Source organism: Cupressus sempervirens, chromosome 10 (genome assembly GCF_028749045.1).
Source record: "Cupressus sempervirens isolate cs-2001-9-10 chromosome 10, ASM2874904v1, whole genome shotgun sequence".
Taxonomy (NCBI): Eukaryota; Viridiplantae; Streptophyta; class Pinopsida; order Cupressales; family Cupressaceae; genus Cupressus; species Cupressus sempervirens.
The window spans coordinates 17548133-17570034 of record NC_143127.1 but is presented as its reverse complement, the minus strand read 5'-3'; the positions used below and the strand labels follow the sequence as shown (position 1 = coordinate 17570034).

Below are 21902 nucleotides of genomic sequence, written 5' to 3'. Positions count from 1 at the left end.
ATTAATGAAAGGATGAAAGACCTGCAGTTCAAGTGACAATAACAATAAGTTTTCAGACATATAAGTCACGTAATAAAATAAAGATGCATGCTCATATTTTGATTATGGTATCGAGAAAAGTTCAGTGTGCAGTACGAAGAGAGTGTGACGAACAGAGCATAGATGGGAAGGTTTTTGAACTTTAGAGCAGTGATTTGTGGCAGTCAATTAGGGAGATATATTCTGAATCCTTAGAAATATAACAGAGAGCATGAGAGAAGGGGAAGACAACAACGAGTAAGCGAGTGAATCTCATGGTTTTAGACAACACTGTTAACAGATAAACATTGATTAAAAGGATTCATCAGTGAGAACAGGAATGAAATCGGTCAGCAATCTAAGAAGTCCAATCTGCAGTTTTAGTTCTCTACAGTCAGTCGGGCTACATGAACTTCAACTCAGGGAAGATGTCATGTAGTATGTTTTTGTACCATAAATCTGCGCATGGGGAGGTCATAGGATTGGATAAGGAAAGCATTAGATAAGAAAATACTAGAGGAACAAATGTTACCAATTCATTAGACATCCACTAACAATGGCCACTGCAGTACGCAGTGCAATCTCTTGCAATTATAACCACCGTTTGCATATGGACAGAGAAGAGATATACGGCATATGTAGAAGTGGAATATCTGCAGTGTGGAAATTAGAGAATATAGATTTATGTCTGCATAACTATAGAAGGGACTGACCATTGCAGATCCTAATCATATCTCATTTGAACCTGCTCAGCTTACAACTACTACTCATGGCAAAAGTAACATTCTATGAGAAGAGTCCCAAGCTGGTATATACAAGAGCTACAAGAGGAATTGTGGTACAAATCTGATATTAAGATATCTTCATATCAGAGAAGTTAATATCGAATTGAAGTAATCTATAAAGCCATCATCTGAACATTTCTAACATAAGTACAAACAAGTTATTGTTTTCTTGAGACTTCCACGGATCTAAGATATTCAAACTAAATAATATCTATCAGGGAATATATATATCAGGAAAACATTATAGTGACTATTGTCAATACGAAAGTATCAATCAAATATCAAAATAGCTTTATCATAAGACAAAATTAGTGGTTAAGGACATAGTATTGCAAAAAGTTCTACAATACAAGTCTATCCAAAGTTATTGATAACATAGATCTATTAACAAAGTCTAAGTGTTAGAATATTGTAAAGAGAAAGCGTTTATGATAATTGTCCCTACTCTTCAGAGGTAGCCAACTGGGGGCATTACATATAGCATAGTTGAACTAGACATCAAATTTCTTTTAAAATTTCAGATACACTCAAGGGCATTAAGAAAATCCTCTCACCCATCAACAAGAGCAGTATAGCGGACACAAAAGTCACTCATTGCAACCATAATGTTGTTACGTATAGCTGGAGAATCTGTTATTTCAAGTTCCTGTCAATCAAATTGTACTGTCATAAAACTTCACGTCATGCAGCTAAACAACACAGCTATGTACCAGCAATAAACCTACAACATGGTAGAAATATTATGTATATTCATAAACCGTGCAAAGGACATAACTAATACACTACCTGTAGGAAAAGAGGGATGCAAGACTTGGCCAGTTTATCATCTGCAAGGCATATTTTGCCAAGAGCAACCCAAGCTTGTGTATACACAGGAGGTGCAACTTGTTTTCGAAAAATAGAAGCACCAATACAGTTTGTTCCTTCTACAGTGGAGGCTTTAGATGTAACCATAGCTTGCAGTAAAGTAACAAGGCGCCCCATTTTAGCTGTGGGGCAAACTAGCACAAGTGCACCAATAGTAAAAATTGCAGTAACAACTTGTATTGAAAGACAGGTAAAATCTGAAGGTACACCATTGCCTTTCTTTTTCATCCGTGACCTAGTTTTGCTCAAAGGCTGTGGGGTCTTAAAACTGTTGGCATTATCAGAATTTGAAGAGTGTAGTACATATGCATCCAGTATTTCCTCGGCTTTAGAGAGAAGCTGACCAACCCAAGCAGAGATTATTTGATTTCCTTCTTCTTCTGATGATGCCTGCCGCTTGCATAGAGTTATGAGAGCTTTCACATGTGCATCAACCTGAAGATTAGGATTGCAAACTTTTAAACTAATTTGGAATTCCGCACAAAAGCAATAGATTTCATTGTGTTTGACAAGTACTTAATTTTACCTCCCTAGGATGCATATTGAATGCCTCCACACGTATGAGCAAGTCATGAGCAAGTTCCGCAGCTGCATCTGGGATAAGGACCACAGCTACATTCGATATTGTCTGAAGTAGAAATACTCGATCTATAGCCCAGCCAATAGACATAGCTTCAGTTTCTTGAAAATTATTTTCGGTTCCTTGCTTCACAGGAGTGTTATATGGTGTTCCCTGTGACATGTCATTAGTTTGTTCTGCTTTATCAAGAAGTTTCCAATGATGACGAAGAAATCTCCAACTTAATGCCTTGGGAACATAGAGTGAAACTTCAGAAAGCAACAGCCATGTTCCAGGAGGAGCAATCCACTTATCAATAGGTATTGAATGCTTCTGTGACAAGGATTCTGATGTGGTGATAATGTTCTGAAGTGCAAAGGCAATTCCAGTTTTCAGCTGGCCTTTCTTACCCAAAAGCATGCATATCCGCTTCACACAAGATGTTATGTTTCCATCAGTTAATCCTTTTAATAAGTGTAAAACACCTTGTGGAAATAACATCTCCATCTCTTGATTCTGACCTTGCAATAAAGACGGATCAGAGAAATTTGTCCTCTTGCTAGATGCCTTCTCAGATGCAACAGAAGAAATCCGTTCCACAACAAGTTCTTGAAATAAATTCAAGCATTCCTCCTGAATACTTGATTCATTGTCTGTTACTAAAGGTAACACCGATTGCAACCATTCTGAAATCACTCTATCAACAGGAAATTTTCTGAATACCTGGGAAACAATCTTGAAAATCTAAGAACTTTTTCTCACCAAACCTCTGTAACAAATATATATCTCATAAAAACAAATGAATAAGACAAATCCAAACAAGAAAGATAACAAAAAAATGCAGGCTTTAACAACACAGGCTCCTAATTATATTTGTTAAAACCATAAACATTTTGCAGTGTTTGATTTAGACACTATTATTAATAATTATCAAAAGTAATATGCAACTACACCTCTGACAGAGCTAGCAGTCCAGCCTTCTTAATGCTAACCATGGGATCACTACAGGCTGCCCCCATTGCTTGCAGCATCGTCTCATCTGGAGGTTTCCCCAAAAGAGCTGTTGTCTTTGTCATCAGAATCAAAGCAGCTTTTCGAACGGCCACTTTATCATCCATACACCGTCTCCTCAAAAGAAATCCTAAATCCCTATGAGCTACGCCTGGAGTGATTGGTGTTGCACCTAGACCATCTGCATTGGAATGAGGTGAAGGTGTTTGACGTCCAAAGGAGGGGCACTCTTGCCCTGGAGTGAAGCACTTTTCAGCATCTGACGGTTGTGCATTCAACCCATGAACCATATTATTTTCAGCACCCCGAAAGCCCATTAATCCTTGCAAATGAATTCGATGTTTCATGTCGGCTGAAAGAATTTCAATAGCTTGGGCCATGTTTGTGAGGGCACGGGCACGTATTGCAGGCACTTTGTCAGAACAACGGTGAAGCAGGGCCTCAAGGCATCTCTCTCCCCACCAAATGGATTTTGTTGTATTTGGACTTGCTTTGCTGCAATTGGCATTGGAATTAACATTGGCAGATCCTTGAATGTCCTTGTCAGAGCATTCAGCGCCATCCAACATGGCATCCTCATCCCCATTGCATGTTTCCTTGTTCAAAGCATCAGCCTCATTTTCATCCTGAAAAAAATCTGTATTGTCCATTTGCTCGGCAATAGAGCTGTCCTCTCCTTCAACCTCAACCTCTCTGTTCAGACCCAAAGGATCAGGCAGACCTCCAAGAAGGGAAACGGCCAGATCCACAGCAATTAGTCGATATCGAGGCTTTCCTAGAGACAGCTTAGCCACAAAATTTCCAAATTCCCTCTGTTCCCTACCACTCAATCCTCTAACAATCATCAGAATTGCCTCCACCGTAAGTGCCCGGGCCTCGGTCTTCTCTGGAGCTTTCACACTCAAATACCTTGTAAGTGCCACCACAGATCTCCTCACTGATTGGCTTTTGATAGCAATCATCTCCTTTGTAATGAATTCAAGAACAGCAACCCGGATCTGAGCCCTTTGCTGGGTGCTCCCACCTGAAATCAGTTAAATTTTGAGTTACAAAAATATATTTGCCAAATTTCTCATTTCAGATATCAAGGAATTATAGATTATTGGCTAATTTATTACACAAAAAACATATATTTACCATTAATCATCCAAATTCTCATTTCAGAAATTTGCAATGAAATTCTAAATGTTTATTGATTTTTTTAATAAAAAAAACAACAATGTGATCATTTAAGGTCTGACATTTCGAATGAGCTGCCTCTCTATGAAAATGGCAAAGGCACTGCACTTGATATGTCAGACCATAGGCAAGCACTAAGTTAATCCAGAATTTGATCTCGATATAATTGCCCATGAAAGCCTTAATTAATTTTTTTGCACAAACCTACATTTTGAAGTTTGTAAGAAATTTTTAAAAGTAACAATACAAACAAAGCCTTGATTGTCAATTTACTGAGCAGACAAATCTAATATTTGAAAAATCCATGGGAAAATTTAAAATAATAACGTGAATGCCTGTAAATTATTGGAAGTTTATTTACACGTTTACTGATATTCTTTTTAAAAATTCAAGAAGTTACTACTAACAATATCAATGCCTTGGCAACTATTGTTTATTTATTTACCAGTATTCCATGGACATTTAATTATTTAAGAAGTAATATAGACTCGCACACAAATCTTACTATATTCCAAGATGTTTATAGCTATAAACATGATGTCACCATCAAATTATATACATCAATATAATCACATCAAATAATAAATTTCACTTATTCTCAGCACATTGACAGTCTGCATCTTCAAATCTCTCGAGAGTCAAGTTTGTTGAATTATGAACACCACAAAAACATTGGAAAGTTGATGAAGATGAACCAAAGGATCCTCCTACATGTCCAAAGCCTTATCAAGGGAACTGAAATGTGTCAATGCATTTATGGATACACATCAATATCACTCATCTCATACTTAATCCACAAAATATCAGAACTTGTATAAGTAAAATGATATTACTTCCACCATACTAATTACTGTAATAAATCAGGTTTTTAAAGAGGTATGAATAATGTGAACTACATTAGAATCGTAACAGCTCACAAAAATACATAATTTTACTCTGGAATACTTGCCAGAGGAAAAACTAGCTTTGGTAGTGACAGTTGCAATATGACCTTTTTTGCAGCTAATTCAAAGGGGCTACTACAAAAAATAAGTACACAACTAGTTGTCCTCTTTCTCGATTTATCATATAGAAACTAGTGACCAGTGAGAGTTTCTCTAATGCTCCTCGGTACAATACTTAAGTCATACTTGTCTTCAAAAATTACATACTTTACACCTTTATAACCATTTGTTGGTGATATTGGAGCTTTCCCTTGCACCCAAGGTAAAACCTAACATAGCTAGAAGTGGAGAAGACGTGGTTCAATTTATATTACATATATAATATATTGTTTAAATAATACCAGCACAAATAATTTAGGAAAACATCCAGGAACCAAAAGTGAGATTTTTTCCAAAGCCCTTCTAGGGCAGGATTAATAATAAGAGATTCAAAAAGGGATCTCATTGCTTGTGGAAACAAACATCTTATGAATGGTCAAAAAAGAATGTTGCAGAAGCTGAGGCAGCGCTATTGGCAATCGGAGCCTCAAAAAAATTAGGAGCCACAAGACTACATGTTGAAGGTGATTCACATATAATCCAAAATGTCATTATAAAAGGTGACATGGAGGGATGGCAACTCCAGAACTAAGTCTCCAAAATCAATGATGAGAGCATTCTTTGAGGATTTTATGTTATCACACAAAAAAAGACAAGGGAACAGGGAGGCTGACACAATGTACAAACAGTTTTTAAACCTTTTCTTGCTTGAAATTGCTTTTGAGAATTTCATCAATGTCAAATGGAAGGAATGAAATCAACCTAACATTCATTCCTCTACACACTGAGTTGGCCACCATTCCCCTTCCCATTAATGCAACATGCAGCCAATGGAGTTGAGGTGATGTCCGTTTTTTGAAGTACTAAGATGGATGTGACAAGTCTTTAATTGCATTTCCATTGATAACCACCTTAAGTAATTGAGGTATGTGTCCTCATACTAAAAATCATTGTAAATTTGTGGAGAATCAGCAGAGCAAAATCAACTTGAGTCTGTGAACAATGGAAATCACATTCAAACTCCAATGCCAGAAACAACAAAACCATTTTCATGATCACAGCACGAAAATTCGCGATCGCACCAACACAAACATCTATCCAATGATTATGACATGGGCACAGCAGTTGGATGAAGGTAAAGACATAGTAAGATTTATGATAATGAAGTTGGTTCCTCCTGGGGCATTGGTTGGTTTAGATGAAATTTTGGAGGCCTCCATTCCAGGCATTAGAATTAATTTCGGTGAGAAGCAGAATGGTCTTGAAAAAATCCCAAGCACGAAGTACACTCCATTTGTGTGCAGGTTTGATGAAAGGTTAGCCATAAAAGATTCAAGAAGGTAAGGAAGGCTTGGTTTACCCAAAAATTATTGGTTATGCAACATATTATTGATGATAACATTGCATAGATAAAGGCTCGTCTGGGATGGACTGCATTTGATGAAGAGAAGTTGCAAGAGCTAAGTCGTGCAAGGGAGGAAAGAAGGTTGAGGAAGATTGTTCTGAGGCTCAAATCAATACCATGCTTAGAGAAAGAATTCAGGGCTTTGTCCCTCGTGCCCTTAGATGAAGTCTGGGTAATCTTCCTTCTCTCTCTAGTGTTTGGTCTGGTTGGGTTGATGTCTTTTGTTTTGATTTTCTTTGAAGTTTTTGTATAAATTGTCAAATTGCCAATAGTCTGGTCTGCCATTGAGGTGTAAGAATAGTCTGGTTGTTTGTAGAATACTCTTCATTGCAGAAGTTTTATTGCCAATTTCGTTTGAAGTGTGGGCTACAGATTTTACAAAGATCTGGTTAGGGCAGGATTTGAGCCCTATTTTGCCTAATTTTGCATAATGTGAATAGCAAGACATTCAGGAAGGAATGAAATTGGTTTAAAATGCAAGTCTGATGATTACAAGGAAAAAAACTCATCATTGACAAAGTTGTAACTAACAAGGGTGTAATTACTCTCATTCTTATGCTCTGGTTATTCAGGGTGTTAAGGCATCACTGAATGCCAAATTTTGTGAACTTGATGCTACATTGTAAAACTTTGTGTAATGGTAGTGGCAGAACTCATGGAATGAGTGTGTTATGTAGTGCAGTGGTTTTTGGATGGATTGCTCATAGCAATGACTCCATTGGTGTAAGTCTGAAGTTGGTTTCAATAAACTCCTCTAGTTTATGTAATGTTTCTTTATCTTTGTGATCGTTGCAGATGCTTTATTCTACATTCTAAGAGATACTTCTCTGGGTCCGCCTATCAAAGGTATTACTCTCCCTAATTCTGAAGAGTTGATTAATCCTCAATTTGTTGATGATAATACTCTTATAGATTAGAGTCAAGCGCCCTGTGCCATGGAAATTCCCATCCTTGTTAAGATTGGCATAATTAAGAGAAAATAAAGAATTGGGCTTAAATGTGTTAATTGCTAAATTGATTATGAATCATTCATCGTTTCTTAAAACAAATTCAATTTAGATGCATAGTAATGTGCGTTAATCATTGAAAATTGGCAGCCTCCAAGTAGAGGACATTACAATTGGTATCAAAGTAGCTTTCCTACCACCCTATGAGAGGTAGTTGACACAAAGAAGCCAAACTCCAAAGGCATTAGAAAGGCAAAGAAGAAAAGATGTAACAAAGTCTCACCCATAACAAAATATTACAAGGGTGAACCAAGGGGTGAGGAGATGAAGGCATTCATGGAAATAACAACCAAGGAATTAATGAAACAAAACGAAAGGCCCCAAGTCCTAATACAAGCCTTACAAAACATGCATTCTTCAATCAATGCTCTTAGCTTGTATCCTAGTGGAAGAGACACTTGTGCAAATTATTTAGAGAACAATAGTAGGTCATCCACACCTTGGATCATGAAACAATCCGTCCTACCAAGAAAGGATACCCCAAAAGAGGAAGAATAAATCAGTCACCTCTGTATCAACACGAAGGAATTAGCAGAAGCTTACATAGATTTTAGACTTGAAACAAGGAATAGCATATCATTCAGGGATTATTGTGAAGTAGAGAAATTAGAAACTCCTAGGAGAGAACGGGGGCATTCTAATAAGGACTTAAAAAATAAGATAAATAAGGCGAGCCTCCCAAACTTTGACAGATCAGGAAAAAGAACGACTCAGTGATGGCTCCAACAATAAAATACTTACTTAACCCTCAGCTGTGACAAACAAGGCTACAATCCAATTTGCCATGTTTCACTTGGAAGGCACAACCCATGATTGATGGCAAAATGGTATCTTCACCCAAGGCCACTAGAATATTACTCCTTACAAAGAATTCTCACAAAAGCTGAATAAAAGGTTTGACCATAAACATCCCCAAAAAGATTTCAAATATTTGACTTAGCAATAGCAAACAGGGACAGTAGATAAATACATCTCTAGGTTCCAAAAGATTTCAATAAGAGTCATAGGAATAGATGAGGAAAACCTACTTTATCTATTTGTGGATGGGTTAAAAGAATCGATGAAGGGATTGGTGGCTGCTTTCAAACCAACTACCCAAGATGATGCTTTTGAAATAGCCTTAAGTTTAGAAACGTCATCTACAAATATCAAAGTTGCAAAGCAACGTACAAAAACTTTACATAAGGAAGATAGGTAGGATAAGGTTTTGATTTCAATGAAGAACTTGAGAAAGAGAATTTATGCTTCAAATACCAAGAACCTTGGCGTCAAGGGCACATTTTCCATAGAGAAGAATTTGAAACAAAATAAGAGTTTCTAGATGTACAGAGGAATTGGGACCAGAGCATAGATGTGGAAGGAAAGAGTGAGTCCACAAAATATAAGCAATATTCGACAAAGATACAAAAGCAACCAAGCAAGAAAACAAGGTACAATGAAACAAATCTTAAGAGCAATAACTCATAAGAAAAGGAAACAACATATACATGCAGCTTTATGGAGGAACCATGATGCTTTTGTATCCTAGTGCTCTAGAAATCTCAGTGGTTAAATTGTAACATGATGAATCAATACATGTATTCTAGTTAGTAAGAAGAGCCATATGTATTATATGTCTTCTTTGTGTCTACTATGTGTCCTCATGCATTAATGTGTATGCTTTGTGTATACACTTTGTCTTCATGCATTCATATGTATGCTTTGTGTCATCATATATTCATATATGTGTTTCATATTTTCATTTATATGACCTTGAGTATCTATCATGCAAATGATGATTTTGATTCAATAAAAACCATTATGAAATAATTTAGATAAGATCATAATTCAGTTGTAAATAAGAGTAATCATGGTAGGTACCCAAATTTATAATTGCTTGAGGGCAAACAATTTTGGGAGGGATTGTCTATCATGGGTCATAACAGATATATCATATGTAATCAATACACAAGTCATCTTGAAATTAATATATAGCTCCTTATCTAGTTTTGAAAAGACAGTGCCATAAATTAATAGTATAAACAAACCCATATATATATATATATATATATATATAGGGAGAGAGAGAGAGAGAGAGAGAGAGAGAGAGAGAGAGATTTCAAAAGTATGTATAACTACTATATATAATATTAATCAATGCATTAATAAAAGTACTAATAACCAGACCATGGGTGCCAAATTGATTTGGAGAATGTATCGGAATCCACACAAAAAATGGGCCAGAATCCTTTATAACAAATACCACGATCCAGACAACTCTACAAATATCTTTAGAACACTTAATCCTTCGGGAGGTTTCAAATTGTGGAACTTTATGTTGGAATATAGAAATATAATCTCAAAAAAAAAATCTTGGGATATAGGTCTAGGTAGGGAGACTATTCTTTGCTTTCCAAAATAGAATCCCCTAATACCAAGACCAATCTTTCCAATCTATGGGGGGGACCTTAAACAACTATGTGGTGTTCCCTAAGGGAATTCCAAGTCTAGAATTGGAATGGAAATCCCTTAACAACACCACTTTGACTTATGAAGAAAAATTAGAGTTATCTTCCTTCTAGGTACGAGATCTATTAATCCCAAGAGCTTGGATGATTCCTTTGTCTAGCTAGAATCTAAAACTACAATCTACAATGTTAAAGATGGATACCAAACCTTAGTTAACAAACAAAAATGGAACTGCTTGGAGATTCCACTTTAGCTATGTTGGGATAATCTATGTTTACCCAAAACAGGCATGTTTACTTAGGCCTATTACTATTTAGATAGTTTCTATTTACTCTCTCTTCCATCTTTTTCTAATGGCCACTCTTTTTGTCATGTTAACATAAATTCCTTCTATTCGTTATGCAAACTTTCTTTCCCACTCCACATGAATGTTTTAGTTTCCTCTCTCTTGTTCGTTATAGAAACATTCTCTTGTATCTTATATATTTAGATATTTCATGATCTTTGCTTGATAACGCATTCATTGTTTTACCCTAATATGGCATCAGAGAAAATTCCTGTCCTCTCAAAAAAAAAACTTTTTTTGAAAATATTAGTTCAAGATTTTCGAAATATTTGCCCCAATGTGCTCAAAATTTACATCTTATTTTTACCTCCAAACCCAACTAGGAATTCGACGTCCAATTCTTTTTGCAATTAATTTGTGTAAAATCACAAGTCATTAAATTAACATTTTTCCCTCAAGATTTAGGGCATCTTCCTACCCTTGCAAATGTGTCTCTGACTTTTGGTCGCATTTTTCTCGTTTCTTATCAACAACTTAGGCATTTTATAGTCTTTTGCAACCTTTTTTTATTCACCCACGGTCTCTTTTTCTACACAACGCGTGAATTTCGTTGCCATTTTGTGTTTTTCTGCTACATTTTTGCTTCAATGTGACGCATCTTTGACCTTACTCAAAATTTCTGCCTCAATCTTCTGCATTCTTAGCTAACACAATCCTCTGCATTGATTAATATCTACCTTTTTCTTCAAATCTGCCCTCTATTCAAGAACTCTGCAAAGTTTTTCAAGTTTTTGATCCGATTAAGGTATTTTTGAAACCCCTCGATTCCTATGTTGAATTAACAAAAATTTTGCATATTCCTAGTGGGTTTTTGCAGATCTCTGTCAGCTGACTGGATGGTTCCGGTGGTGTTTCTGTAGCCGACGGAATGATGTTCGGTGGTGTTTTTGTATTTTGTAGCCGACGGGGTGATGTCCGGCGGTGTTTCTGTATTCTGTAGCCGACGTCGTCAGTAAATAGTTTGTACTGGATAGAATATTTGTGGCTGATGGACTCCTTCGAGAAGGTTCGGCGGTAGTATTTATATCCCATCTGGGATCATTGTAAATCATGAATCATCTGCTATTGCGAATATTATGAAGCCTAATGTAAGTTCTGGCATATGCGAATATTATTCTGCTATTATTGTCTGTATGCGTTGATTTCTTTACCTATACAGTAAACATTTGGCGCCGTTGCCTTATGAATCTGGAAGGTGGGAGGAATGAAGATTAATGCCAAATCAGCTTAACAAGGATCGAAATAAGGCGAAGGGAAAAGATGGAATCCGTATTGCGCAAGAGAATTTAATTCTGGCACAACAAGCTGAACGCCGACGGAGATTTCAAAAGATTGCCGACGAAAACCGAAGCGCGAAGGAATTGTTGGAGGAGACTCGGCAGCGGGTGGAATTGGTGGAAGAAGCACGAGAGGAGTTCTTGAATTTGTGTTCGCCGAGAGAAGAAAATTCAGACGGAAGAGCATCAACTCACACGGCTCGCAGTGCCGAGGGAGCACGAGCGTGGAATGACCTCTTCATCAGGGACAGACTTCCGTGAGAAACAATTTCAAAAGATCCTTCTTCTTCACCAAGGTTTGCAGCTGTCGAGACCTCCGAGAAGTCCGCCGGTGTGGGAGAGCAGTCCGCCAGTGTGGGAGACCAGTCCGCCGGTGTGGGAGTGCAGTCCGCCGGTGTGGGAGACCAGTCCGCCGGAGTACAGACTGTCAGTGTGGGAGTGCAGACCGCCAGTGTGGTAGTGCAGACTGTCGGTGTGGGAGTGAAGAGCGCCAGTATTGGAGGACCGAGCAACGCCTGTTTACAGAAACCAATTGTGATGGCGAGACCAAAAGAGAAACTGCCAAAGTTCAATGACGATGGTACGGCCGATCCCATTCTACATTGTAAGACATGTGAAACGATCTGGAGGGCAAATGGCATAACTGATGAAGACGACTGGATGAGACAATTTTCGGCAGCCCTACGAGGCGTGGCAATTGATTGGTTTTCGAATACGGATCCACAAAAGCTAAATAGCTGGGATAACATTAAAAAGGAGTTTCTGGCAGAGTTTAAACTCTTGCGGGATGATAATGAAATCATAGCAGAAATTTTCAATACCAAACAGGGGAAGCACGAAATTGTCCGTGTCTATGCCAGGAGATTAAAAGACTTAATAAACAAAATGGAAAGCAAGCCGGTAGACGGATTGCAGAAAAGATGGTTTGCAGACGGCCTACGATCGGAATTGCGGAGAAAAATGAAAATTGTGCCACCGTCGTCGTATGTGGATGCGTATAATAGAGCACTGGATCTTGAAAGTGAACAAAAGACAAAGAAGAAGAAAACTAGCTCATCTGATTCTAATGACGATGAGCTTGCCGGAGATGATAGCAGCGACAACGAAGGCAGTAGCAAGAAAGTTCGGGCCCTACAAAAGGATATGATTCGCATGATGAAGGAGTTTAAAAATATGCAGAAGGAGCTAGAAGGAAGTGAATTGTGGTGCACAGAATGTAAGACCGACGGCCATACTAAAGAATTGTGTCCAAAAAACCAATCTTGTGACATTTGTCAGATCATGGGCCATTCAACGAAAGACTGCCCCTTTAACATGAAGACAAGAGGATCTCCGCAGGTGCTTCTCACACAAGAGGCTTCCCCGTCGGATAGTAGCGGAAACACGAATACTGCTGGTGCTACATCTGGAGGATACAGGAATAATAGCAACGGGCAAAATAACAATGCAAACAATAACAATAATAATGGGAGCCGAAGTCGAACTTAATATGATGCAAACGGACGGTCGATCGTTCAATGCCCAGCATGTAATTTGTGGGGTCATTTTGCGCGGGATTGTACAATGGCAAACACACCCAAATTATTATGCAGATGGTGCGGACCCGACGATCACGAAGATTCCAAGTGTCCAAAGGTTGGAGTAAACTTGATCACTGTTGGCACAAATGTAGAGGAGGTTCTGGCAATTACACGGAGGCAAGCGGAGGAAAAGAAAAAAGTGGGGGAAGCGCAGGCGGACATTGCAAAGGCATCGTCGGCAGGGACATCTCAGTTGAAGGACATCACCGGCACCTTGGCAAAGAACTTCACAGAACAAAACATTGTACGGCAAATCTTACAAACGAAGATACTGGTCAAGATAAGTGACCTCCTTCTCACAATGCCCCAATTACGAACGGCCATTCTAAATCATACACTGTTTCCAAAAGCACCGGAGGACACAGGATGGGATAGTAGGGAAGTGATGACAACAGACCCAATATTGCTAGCACTCGCATTCGGACGGCATCCGATGGTCGTTGAAATGGGGATTTTGGGAAATGTTTTGACAGACACAATTGTCGACGGAGGGTCCGGTGTGAATGTCTTACCGGAGGATACTTGGAAGAAGTTGGAAAAGCCGACATTGTGGCCACCTGCATTTCAGTTGCTCACGGCAGACCAGCACGGGATCAAACCGTTGGAAACCTTAAGGGCGCAAACGGTAACTATTGGTACGCAACCATTTTTATTGGATTTTGTGGTTATTCCATTGAAAAGAAAAGGATATGATGCTATTCTAGGACGGGATTGATTGGTGCAAGCAAAAGTAAAGCATGATTGGAAACAAAACACCCTATCAATGGAGGGCGGAGGCAAAAGATTCACAATTGACCTGCACACACAAATGGTCGGCGAGGAGGCAGCAACGTCAGATTCAGAAAGTGACGACGAAAGTGATGATGAAGGAAAGAAGAGAATGGAACCGGACGAAGAAGGAATATTGAGACTAGACGGAAGATCGAATGACGACGACCTAGACTCGGTGAATGGCTTTTACCATTGGCAGATAGAAGACTATGAACTGTTTCCGAGTTGCAATATGTTAACGGTCGACGAACGTGACAAAACAAAGGAAAATGAATGTCTGGAGGAATGCAGGGAAGCGGAAGAAGGAAAAGCTACCATGGCTGAAGCTGAGGGGAAGAACATACAGTCTGAACACAGAAAAACGAAAGATCTCACTGTCCGATACATGGTGAATGGACTGCGCGGAAAGAAAAGGTTACAACGCAGCATAAAATTAGTGGAAGGGCATCGACAGCAAGGAAATAATCCAGTTGCGCGACGACCACATGCACAGTGGACGACAAAAGTGGCACAGAACAGACATAAGGCGTACGACGATTGGAATGAAATCAAAGTGGAAAAGTTTAAGGCCAGATGGGTTGGACCATATCAGATTCGAAAGGTCGGTGACAATGGAGCGATCAGATTATCAACTTTGAACGGGCAGAAGGTACCTTCAGCAGTCAACAGATCCAAATTCAAAATATATGGTGCCAGGAAGACTTCGTTGCTGTCACAGGATGGCCAACTGACTCCGTCGCTGTCACAAGATGGCCAGCTGACTCCGTCGTCGTTGTAGAATGGCGACACTTGGAGGCAAAATTAAGGTACCTCTGTATTTTTATTTTTCACAAAAATAGAAAAAAAAAAAAGAAAAAATTTGGGGCCCCGCGGACAAAAAGGCCCGCGGGCAACAGCCTGTCCGCGGACAGAGAAAGACCCCGAGGGCAGCAGCCTGTATGCGGGAATGAAGTGGAAAGTCCCCGCGGACAATCTGTCCGTGGGTTGTTAAAAGCCCCGCGGGCAGATGTCCGCGGGCATAAAACTTTGCTAAAATTCTCCACTAAACATAAAAGCCCCGCGGACTTAGAAACATAAACGTTCTTTTCCTCCAAAAACTGCTGAAAATCTCCTCCACGCGGACAGTCTTCGCCAGTAAATAGGAAGGCCGCGGACTTAAAAGAAAGCATTCTCACCAGACGACTCCGCAGGTAAAAGGAAGAGGACCGCGGGCATAGAACTTAGAAAACTCCTCCGGTTAGCAGACTTCTCCGCGGGAATACAAGATTTCGATGCGCTTTCTTGGGTTTTCTCTGTGCTTCAGTTGAACAACGTAACTGGCCTCGGCATACGGGGGAAGGTTGTTCTCATTTTTCGAGCAGTTGGCCATCATTCTTTTGTTGTTGGCGGTTCTCAATTTGTGCGCTCGACAATTTCCATCCAGAGGATTAGGATTTCCGCCAAGAGTTTCGAGAGGCACACTAATTTCGTCAAGAAGGAGAAATTGCAAAATTTTAAAAATAAAAATAAAAATGACGACAGATTCAAGTTGTTCAGAATGAGTTACAGATGATGCCAAAGGAAAGGGGACGCATCTATAGTTGCCAGAAAGAGTGCAGAATCAACAAAAAATGACAGAAATGGTGGATTCCGTGCATTTCTGTGTGGGTTGCGAAGTGCTAATTTGGTCTTGGCGGCGAGGGGCGCTGCCCCTCGACCCCACTAGGGGCGTTGCCCCCTGGACCCTCAGTCGTGGCAGATATCAGTCGTGGGAGTCTGACCAGTAGAGAAGAGTTGAAGTTGCTACAGGCATGGACTTTCTGTGTACTAAAGGCACTTGGAGTAAGTGTTGGCTGGGAGGCTGTCTTGGTGGATGCGTAGAGAGCTCGGAAGGAGCTAATCATCTAGTTGGAGGCAGTGTAGCGACATTTGGCTCAGGTTACAATGGAATTGAAAACAGAGAAAGCAGCACAGGTGGCGATCAAGGTTAGCTTGAGGAGACAGTATTGTGTTAGCAGAGGCTACAGATGTAATGGGATGAATGTGGAAGTGATGTGACAGAAGCAGATTTTTCTTGTTCTAGTCACTCTGATGATATATTTTGTTTGTTAATTTGTCTCAGATATGCTGTAATTGTCGTCCGGAGACAACTTTTCTTTTTGGGGGGGATGGTGTCAGCCGACTGGATGGTTCTAGCGGTGTTTCTGTAGCCGATGGAATGATGTTCGACAGTGTTTCTGTATTTTGTAGCCGACGAGGTGATGTCCGACTGTGTTTCTGTATTCTGTAGCCGACATCGTCAATAAATAGTTTGTACCGGATAGAAATTTGTGGCCGACGAACTCCTTCGGGAAGGTTCGGCAGTAGTATTTATATCCCGTCTGGGGTCATTGTAAATCATGAATCATCTGCTATTGCGAATATTATGAAGCCTAATGTAAGTTCTGGCATATGCGAATATTATTCTGCTATTATTGTCTGTATGCGTTGATTTCTTTACCTGTACAGTAAACATTTGGCTTGTGTTAGCAGAGGCTACAGATGTAATGGGATGAATGTGGAAGTGATGTGAGAGAAGCAGATTTTTCTCGTTGTAGTCACTCTGATGATATTTTTTGTTTGTTAATTTGTCTCAGATATGTTGTAATTGTCGTCCGGAGACGACTTTTCTTTTTGGGGGGGGATGGTGTCAGCCGACTGGATGGTTTCGACAGTGTTTCTGTAGCCGACGGAATGATGTTCGGCAATGTTTTTGTATTGTGTAGCCGACGGGGTGATGTCCGGCGGTGTTTCTGTATTCTGTAGCCGACGTCGTCAATAAATAGTTTGTCCCGGATAGAATATTTGTGGCCGACGGACTCCTTCGGGAAGGTTTGGCGGTAGTATTTATATCCCGTCTGAGATCATTGTAAATCATGAATCATCTGCTATTGCAAATATTATGAAGTCTAATGTAAGTTCTGGCATATGCGAATATTATTCTGCTATTATTGTCTGTATGCGTTGATTTCTTTACCTGTACGGTAAACAATCTCAACTTAGTCTCACTTTTTTTAGGTGCATTGTTTTTGTGCCTTGATTTTTGAGCAAGCAGAATCAAAATCTGACAATAAATTCTATTTAGATTTTTTAAGCTCTTCTTTGGGTATCTTCTAATTTTTTGGGACTTCCATCAATTTGCCTTGAAGTTTGTGTCATCTAAGTTTTTAATGCTTTTTCATTGAAAAACGTGCAATGGCATCTGTCACATGTCTTATGCTGGAACGCAACCAATGATTCAACGAAAAAAGAACTACAACACCTAGAAGCAGAGAATGATAACGATCTTCGAGTATTGTCGCCTTAAGGTGCTTGTTCTGCGTATCAAGACTCATCCTACTACAGTCAATGCTACTCGAGAAGTTTGGTGAGAGTAATTGTGAGGCGATTATGCTTATTAAGCTTTCAAGTATTGATGATCAACTGTCTCAAGTGTCGTCTAGCAAGACAGTTGTAGAGATCTAGAAAACACTGAAGGATCTCCAGGAGACATCAGATAAAAGTAGGTCCTTTCTGAAGAATCAGTTATTCTCTATTATTATGGATGAGGACATCTCCTTACAAGAATATCTTCTAAAGATTAAGGACATTAGAGATTAGCTTGAGGCCATTGGTCATACAATGGAGGAAGTGGACACAGTGGTCATTACTTTGAAAAGCTTACCACCATCCAATGAGCACTTTATTAAGACACTCAACAATATTGCAACTAATGTTGACCTAAAGTTCTCAAATTTGTGCACCAAACTTATGCAGCAAGATCGTTGGAAACAACAATTTGGTAGGAGTGATACTTCATCCTCGTGTGAGCAGGCATTTTCAGCACAATCCTTTCCCAAAGATAAAGGCCCATCTCATTCCAAGATGGGTAAGAATATGTGTTTCAAATGCCGTAGGGTAAATCCTGAGATGGTTAAAAACATTTTGTCCCAATGCCTTGGGGAAAATCTTGAGATGGTTACAAACATTTTGTCCCAATGCCTTAGCGAAGCCTACTTGTAGATTAGTGTAAAGAGCCCTACATCATAGAAATTCCAATCCACCTTAATTGTGCTAACTATTAAATTCATGACGAATCGTTTGTCATTTCTTAAAATAAATTCAATTCCAATGCATGGTTATGTAAGTTAATCATTGACAAGTGGCAGCCTCTAGGTAGAGGACATTGCAAGTTCTAAAAAATTGAAGGTAGTCATTGACTCTTACTATTACAAATTAAGCTATGCTAGGGACTATACATCCTAATGATCAAGCTCCTAGTTCAAAGCCTCTCCTAAACCTTTCGATCTCATGAGTGTACAAGATTGGTCTCGTAGTTATCAAAATCCTCAAGCTTAATAAAAAATTTCCTTCGTTGAGCAAACATCAAAAATTAGTAAATTACAAAATAAGAATCAAAAGGAAATTTGTGATTTGTTGTAACAAATTCTAAAATAAGGTTAAGGAAAAATATATTAAGAGTATGAAAAACAAATTATATGATAAGGGAAGTAATTGCATAGGTTTTGAAAGAAATAGCTCAAGATAGAGTAATAGAAAATGCTTTTGAAAATGAATCTTGCATTTCAAAAGACCATAAATAATATTGAAATGTTCACATTTATAATTGAATTATAAAATTTGCAAAACAATTAAGAAGTGTTATATATTTTTCCATGAGATAATAAAAACTTGCTAGAATAAAAGAAGGGAGCAACTCTTTGAGCCACAATTTAAGTTATTATTTAAGTATATTTTCCTTGATTTTACATATAAGTGGCTGGAGGTAGAAACATTGATACATTCTAGGTGAGAACTTGAGATATTATAAGACAGGTTTCAATGAAATATCAAAAGCACGAGAAAATATATGAGATCTCCTCAAAAGGGATAAAGATAAACCATCTAACGCATGAGTTAGTTTTCAGCGCCTATTTAACATGCATGGAGAGCTATGTTATTTGTCTAGAAATAGTTTGTATTGTTATTGTACTCCTTGTAGACCTTATGAACCTCCATCGATATGATGAGCCTTTATGGAATGTAGTTACCTTACAATTGAAGGCACGTATTTAAATACTGAATTTCATTGATTAAGAAACCACAAAACCTATAGAATGTTGTACATTTAAATATAACTAAAACAATCCTTCATTTTGATATAAATTATTGTTATAGCTCATTTTTACAAGACTATAAGCTGAATTTTGTCTTATTGATAGGAGTCATTCAGCTTCTAGTTCCACAATGTCTATGCCATAAACAAATTGTAATCAAACCAAGAAAGAAGACGAAAACCAATTAAAATCAACAATCAACAACATTACAAGAAAAAACCATGTTCTAGAACAAAAACATTGGGGATTTTGTCAATTTGCAATTAATTGTAATTTCCCTATTTTTTCCCAATTATGCTATTATGGTTCAACTACTTGCCATGTTGCATCCTCTTGTTCTTTAATATATCCCATTATTAATTTCTTTGGTCATAAATCCTCTTACTCATAAGTTGAGAGTAGTGCACATGTGAGCTTTTAGTCAAGTAGACCAAAAAGTCCTTAAAACATAGTTGTATGCCGCCAAAGCGGTGACTTGCACCAATTTTAAACAAGCTCTTTGCAAGCAGAACAACTACTAAACTAGAACTACCTACCATTTTGTCCATGTGGTTGCATTAACCAATTCATGAATATACAAGGTACATGCAAGCATTACATGACAGTGTTGTAAAAAGAACCACTTAACTAAAAGTTCACTTAAAGCTAAAAATAGCAACTGTCTTCTAATAAAATAAGCCTAAGATAACCATTAAAGAACAACTAAAAAATAACAAACAAAATATGATTCAGTATATCGATACCCTTAATGGTCATTCTATCAACCCTATTGAAGATAATTTAGTGGCCTTTTGATCCCAACGCATAAAAAACTTACTCCTCTTTAGAACATTATGTGGTTGGCGAGACCCTCCCTAAATCTGAAAAATGTTAATGACAAAGAGTACCAAAATCCATCAAACCTCATATTTAGTAACAAAGCTATCCATACATGATTTGTAAAAAACAGCAAAAAAAGTTTGCAAATATTCACCTAGCAACTCCAAGTGCAACCCAAAACAAACTACAAGAAACTACGAGTTTTGTGGAAAAATCACCAAACCCTAAGACTAAAGTTTCACAAACCATCATTTTTTCAAAGGGGTAAAAATCCAATAACAAGAACACCTAACATAATTTTTTAAGAAAAAAACTAGACAACACTCTAAACGAGAACACATGATTTTTTTTGGACAAAAACATTCAAAACCCAAAGCCCTCGAATGTATGATTTTTTAGGAAAAGAATAAAATGCGTCAAACAAAAATCCCATCCAAACAAGCAACCTCATGAATTACACAACTAGAATGATTTTAAAGGAGAAAATTCAATCAAACCTCAAAATTATTAAAAGATCAACAAATAATTTGAGAAAAAATCCAAAAAAACTCATCAAATAGTTTTTTAAGGGAAAAAATCATAAAACCCTATTTACATGAATAAATGCCACTAAACCCTCATAACAAATAAGCAAGCATAAAAGACCTCACAAAAATGATCAAACAAGAAAACAACACGAGAAAACATGGTAAACAAAAATGCAGGCAAGTGAAACACTTTGAAAACACAGAGTAAACTTCAAAAAAACATCACCCAAATTAATAGAAAAAACCTTCGCAAGTGGCATAAACCAAAACATGAAACAATTCAATACCAAAACACTTGATCATGAGAGCAATGAACACCCAAATGCAAGCCAAAGCACAACAAAAATCGACAAAATAACTTCAATTTGCAACAGAGTCCTCACACAAACAGAAAACAATGACAAGAAGTTTTTGCCATCTACAAATAGCAGAAAAACAACCAATACGTGCAAAGAGATACATTCCACTTTTGGTTTCAAGGAGTCAAGTGCTAAAAAAGGAGAGGCAAGGTCGTGCAAGTAGGAAAACCAGGCCATCAAAAGTGACAATAGAAGAAACCTACAATTTGAAGCTAGAAAACCCTTGATGGATTTCTATAAAAGACGAGAATAAAAAGTTAAAAACCCTTGACATCTGCAAAGATAAACACTCTAAAACTGCCCACAAAACTTTTGAAAATGTCTTTGAATATACAATTACGATTTATTTGTATACAAAATTGGAAAAAAAATCTTCATGATCCTAGGCTCTTCGATGAGAGTCATACCCCGATAGGGGGCTCTCGCTCTAATACCATGTTGAGATTAATTGCACTTCAAGGTATATATAGCCATTACATTACAATGTTCTAAAAGAATAAGCCATTTAAATGAAGATTCAACTAAAGCTAAAAATAGCAACTATGGCTTCTAATAAAAGAAGCCTATGATGACTATTAAAGAACAAATAAAAAATAATGAGCTAAATGTAATTATATATTCTAATAGAGTTTCTATGAATAGCATAAAAACCAAAAACATCATAAATTTACAATCCTACGACTCTAAAAAATTATAAACAAAATTGGTACTATAACCCCTATATTGTGTATGAAAGGCTTTATAAAAATTAAAACATTAAAAAGCACTTTAAGAAAACTTGAAAAATTACATGATTCCTCATCTTTGAGTGATAAATCTTCCTCAGCAACACTCTCATTTCTTTAGT

The 21902-nt window shown here is 37.9% G+C and overlaps 1 protein-coding gene across 4 annotated transcripts in view; it reads right to left on the bottom strand.

Moving 5' to 3' along the window:
* The window catches only part of LOC149532349 (condensin-2 complex subunit CAP-D3-like), a 107121-nt gene that overhangs the window by 75089 nt on the left and 10130 nt on the right, over positions 1 to 21902 (bottom strand). For all 4 annotated transcript variants that reach the window (XM_089804171.1, XM_089804170.1, XM_089804172.1 and 1 more), the window contains exons 2-5: positions 3183 to 4264; positions 2197 to 2952; positions 1590 to 2105; positions 1358 to 1449 (exon numbers count right to left, since the gene is read on the bottom strand). In XM_089804171.1, the coding sequence (XP_089660297.1) occupies positions 1358 to 1449; positions 1590 to 2105; positions 2197 to 2952; positions 3183 to 4264 (2446 nt within the window). The remainder of the gene's footprint in view (positions 1 to 1357; positions 1450 to 1589; positions 2106 to 2196; positions 2953 to 3182; positions 4265 to 21902) is intronic.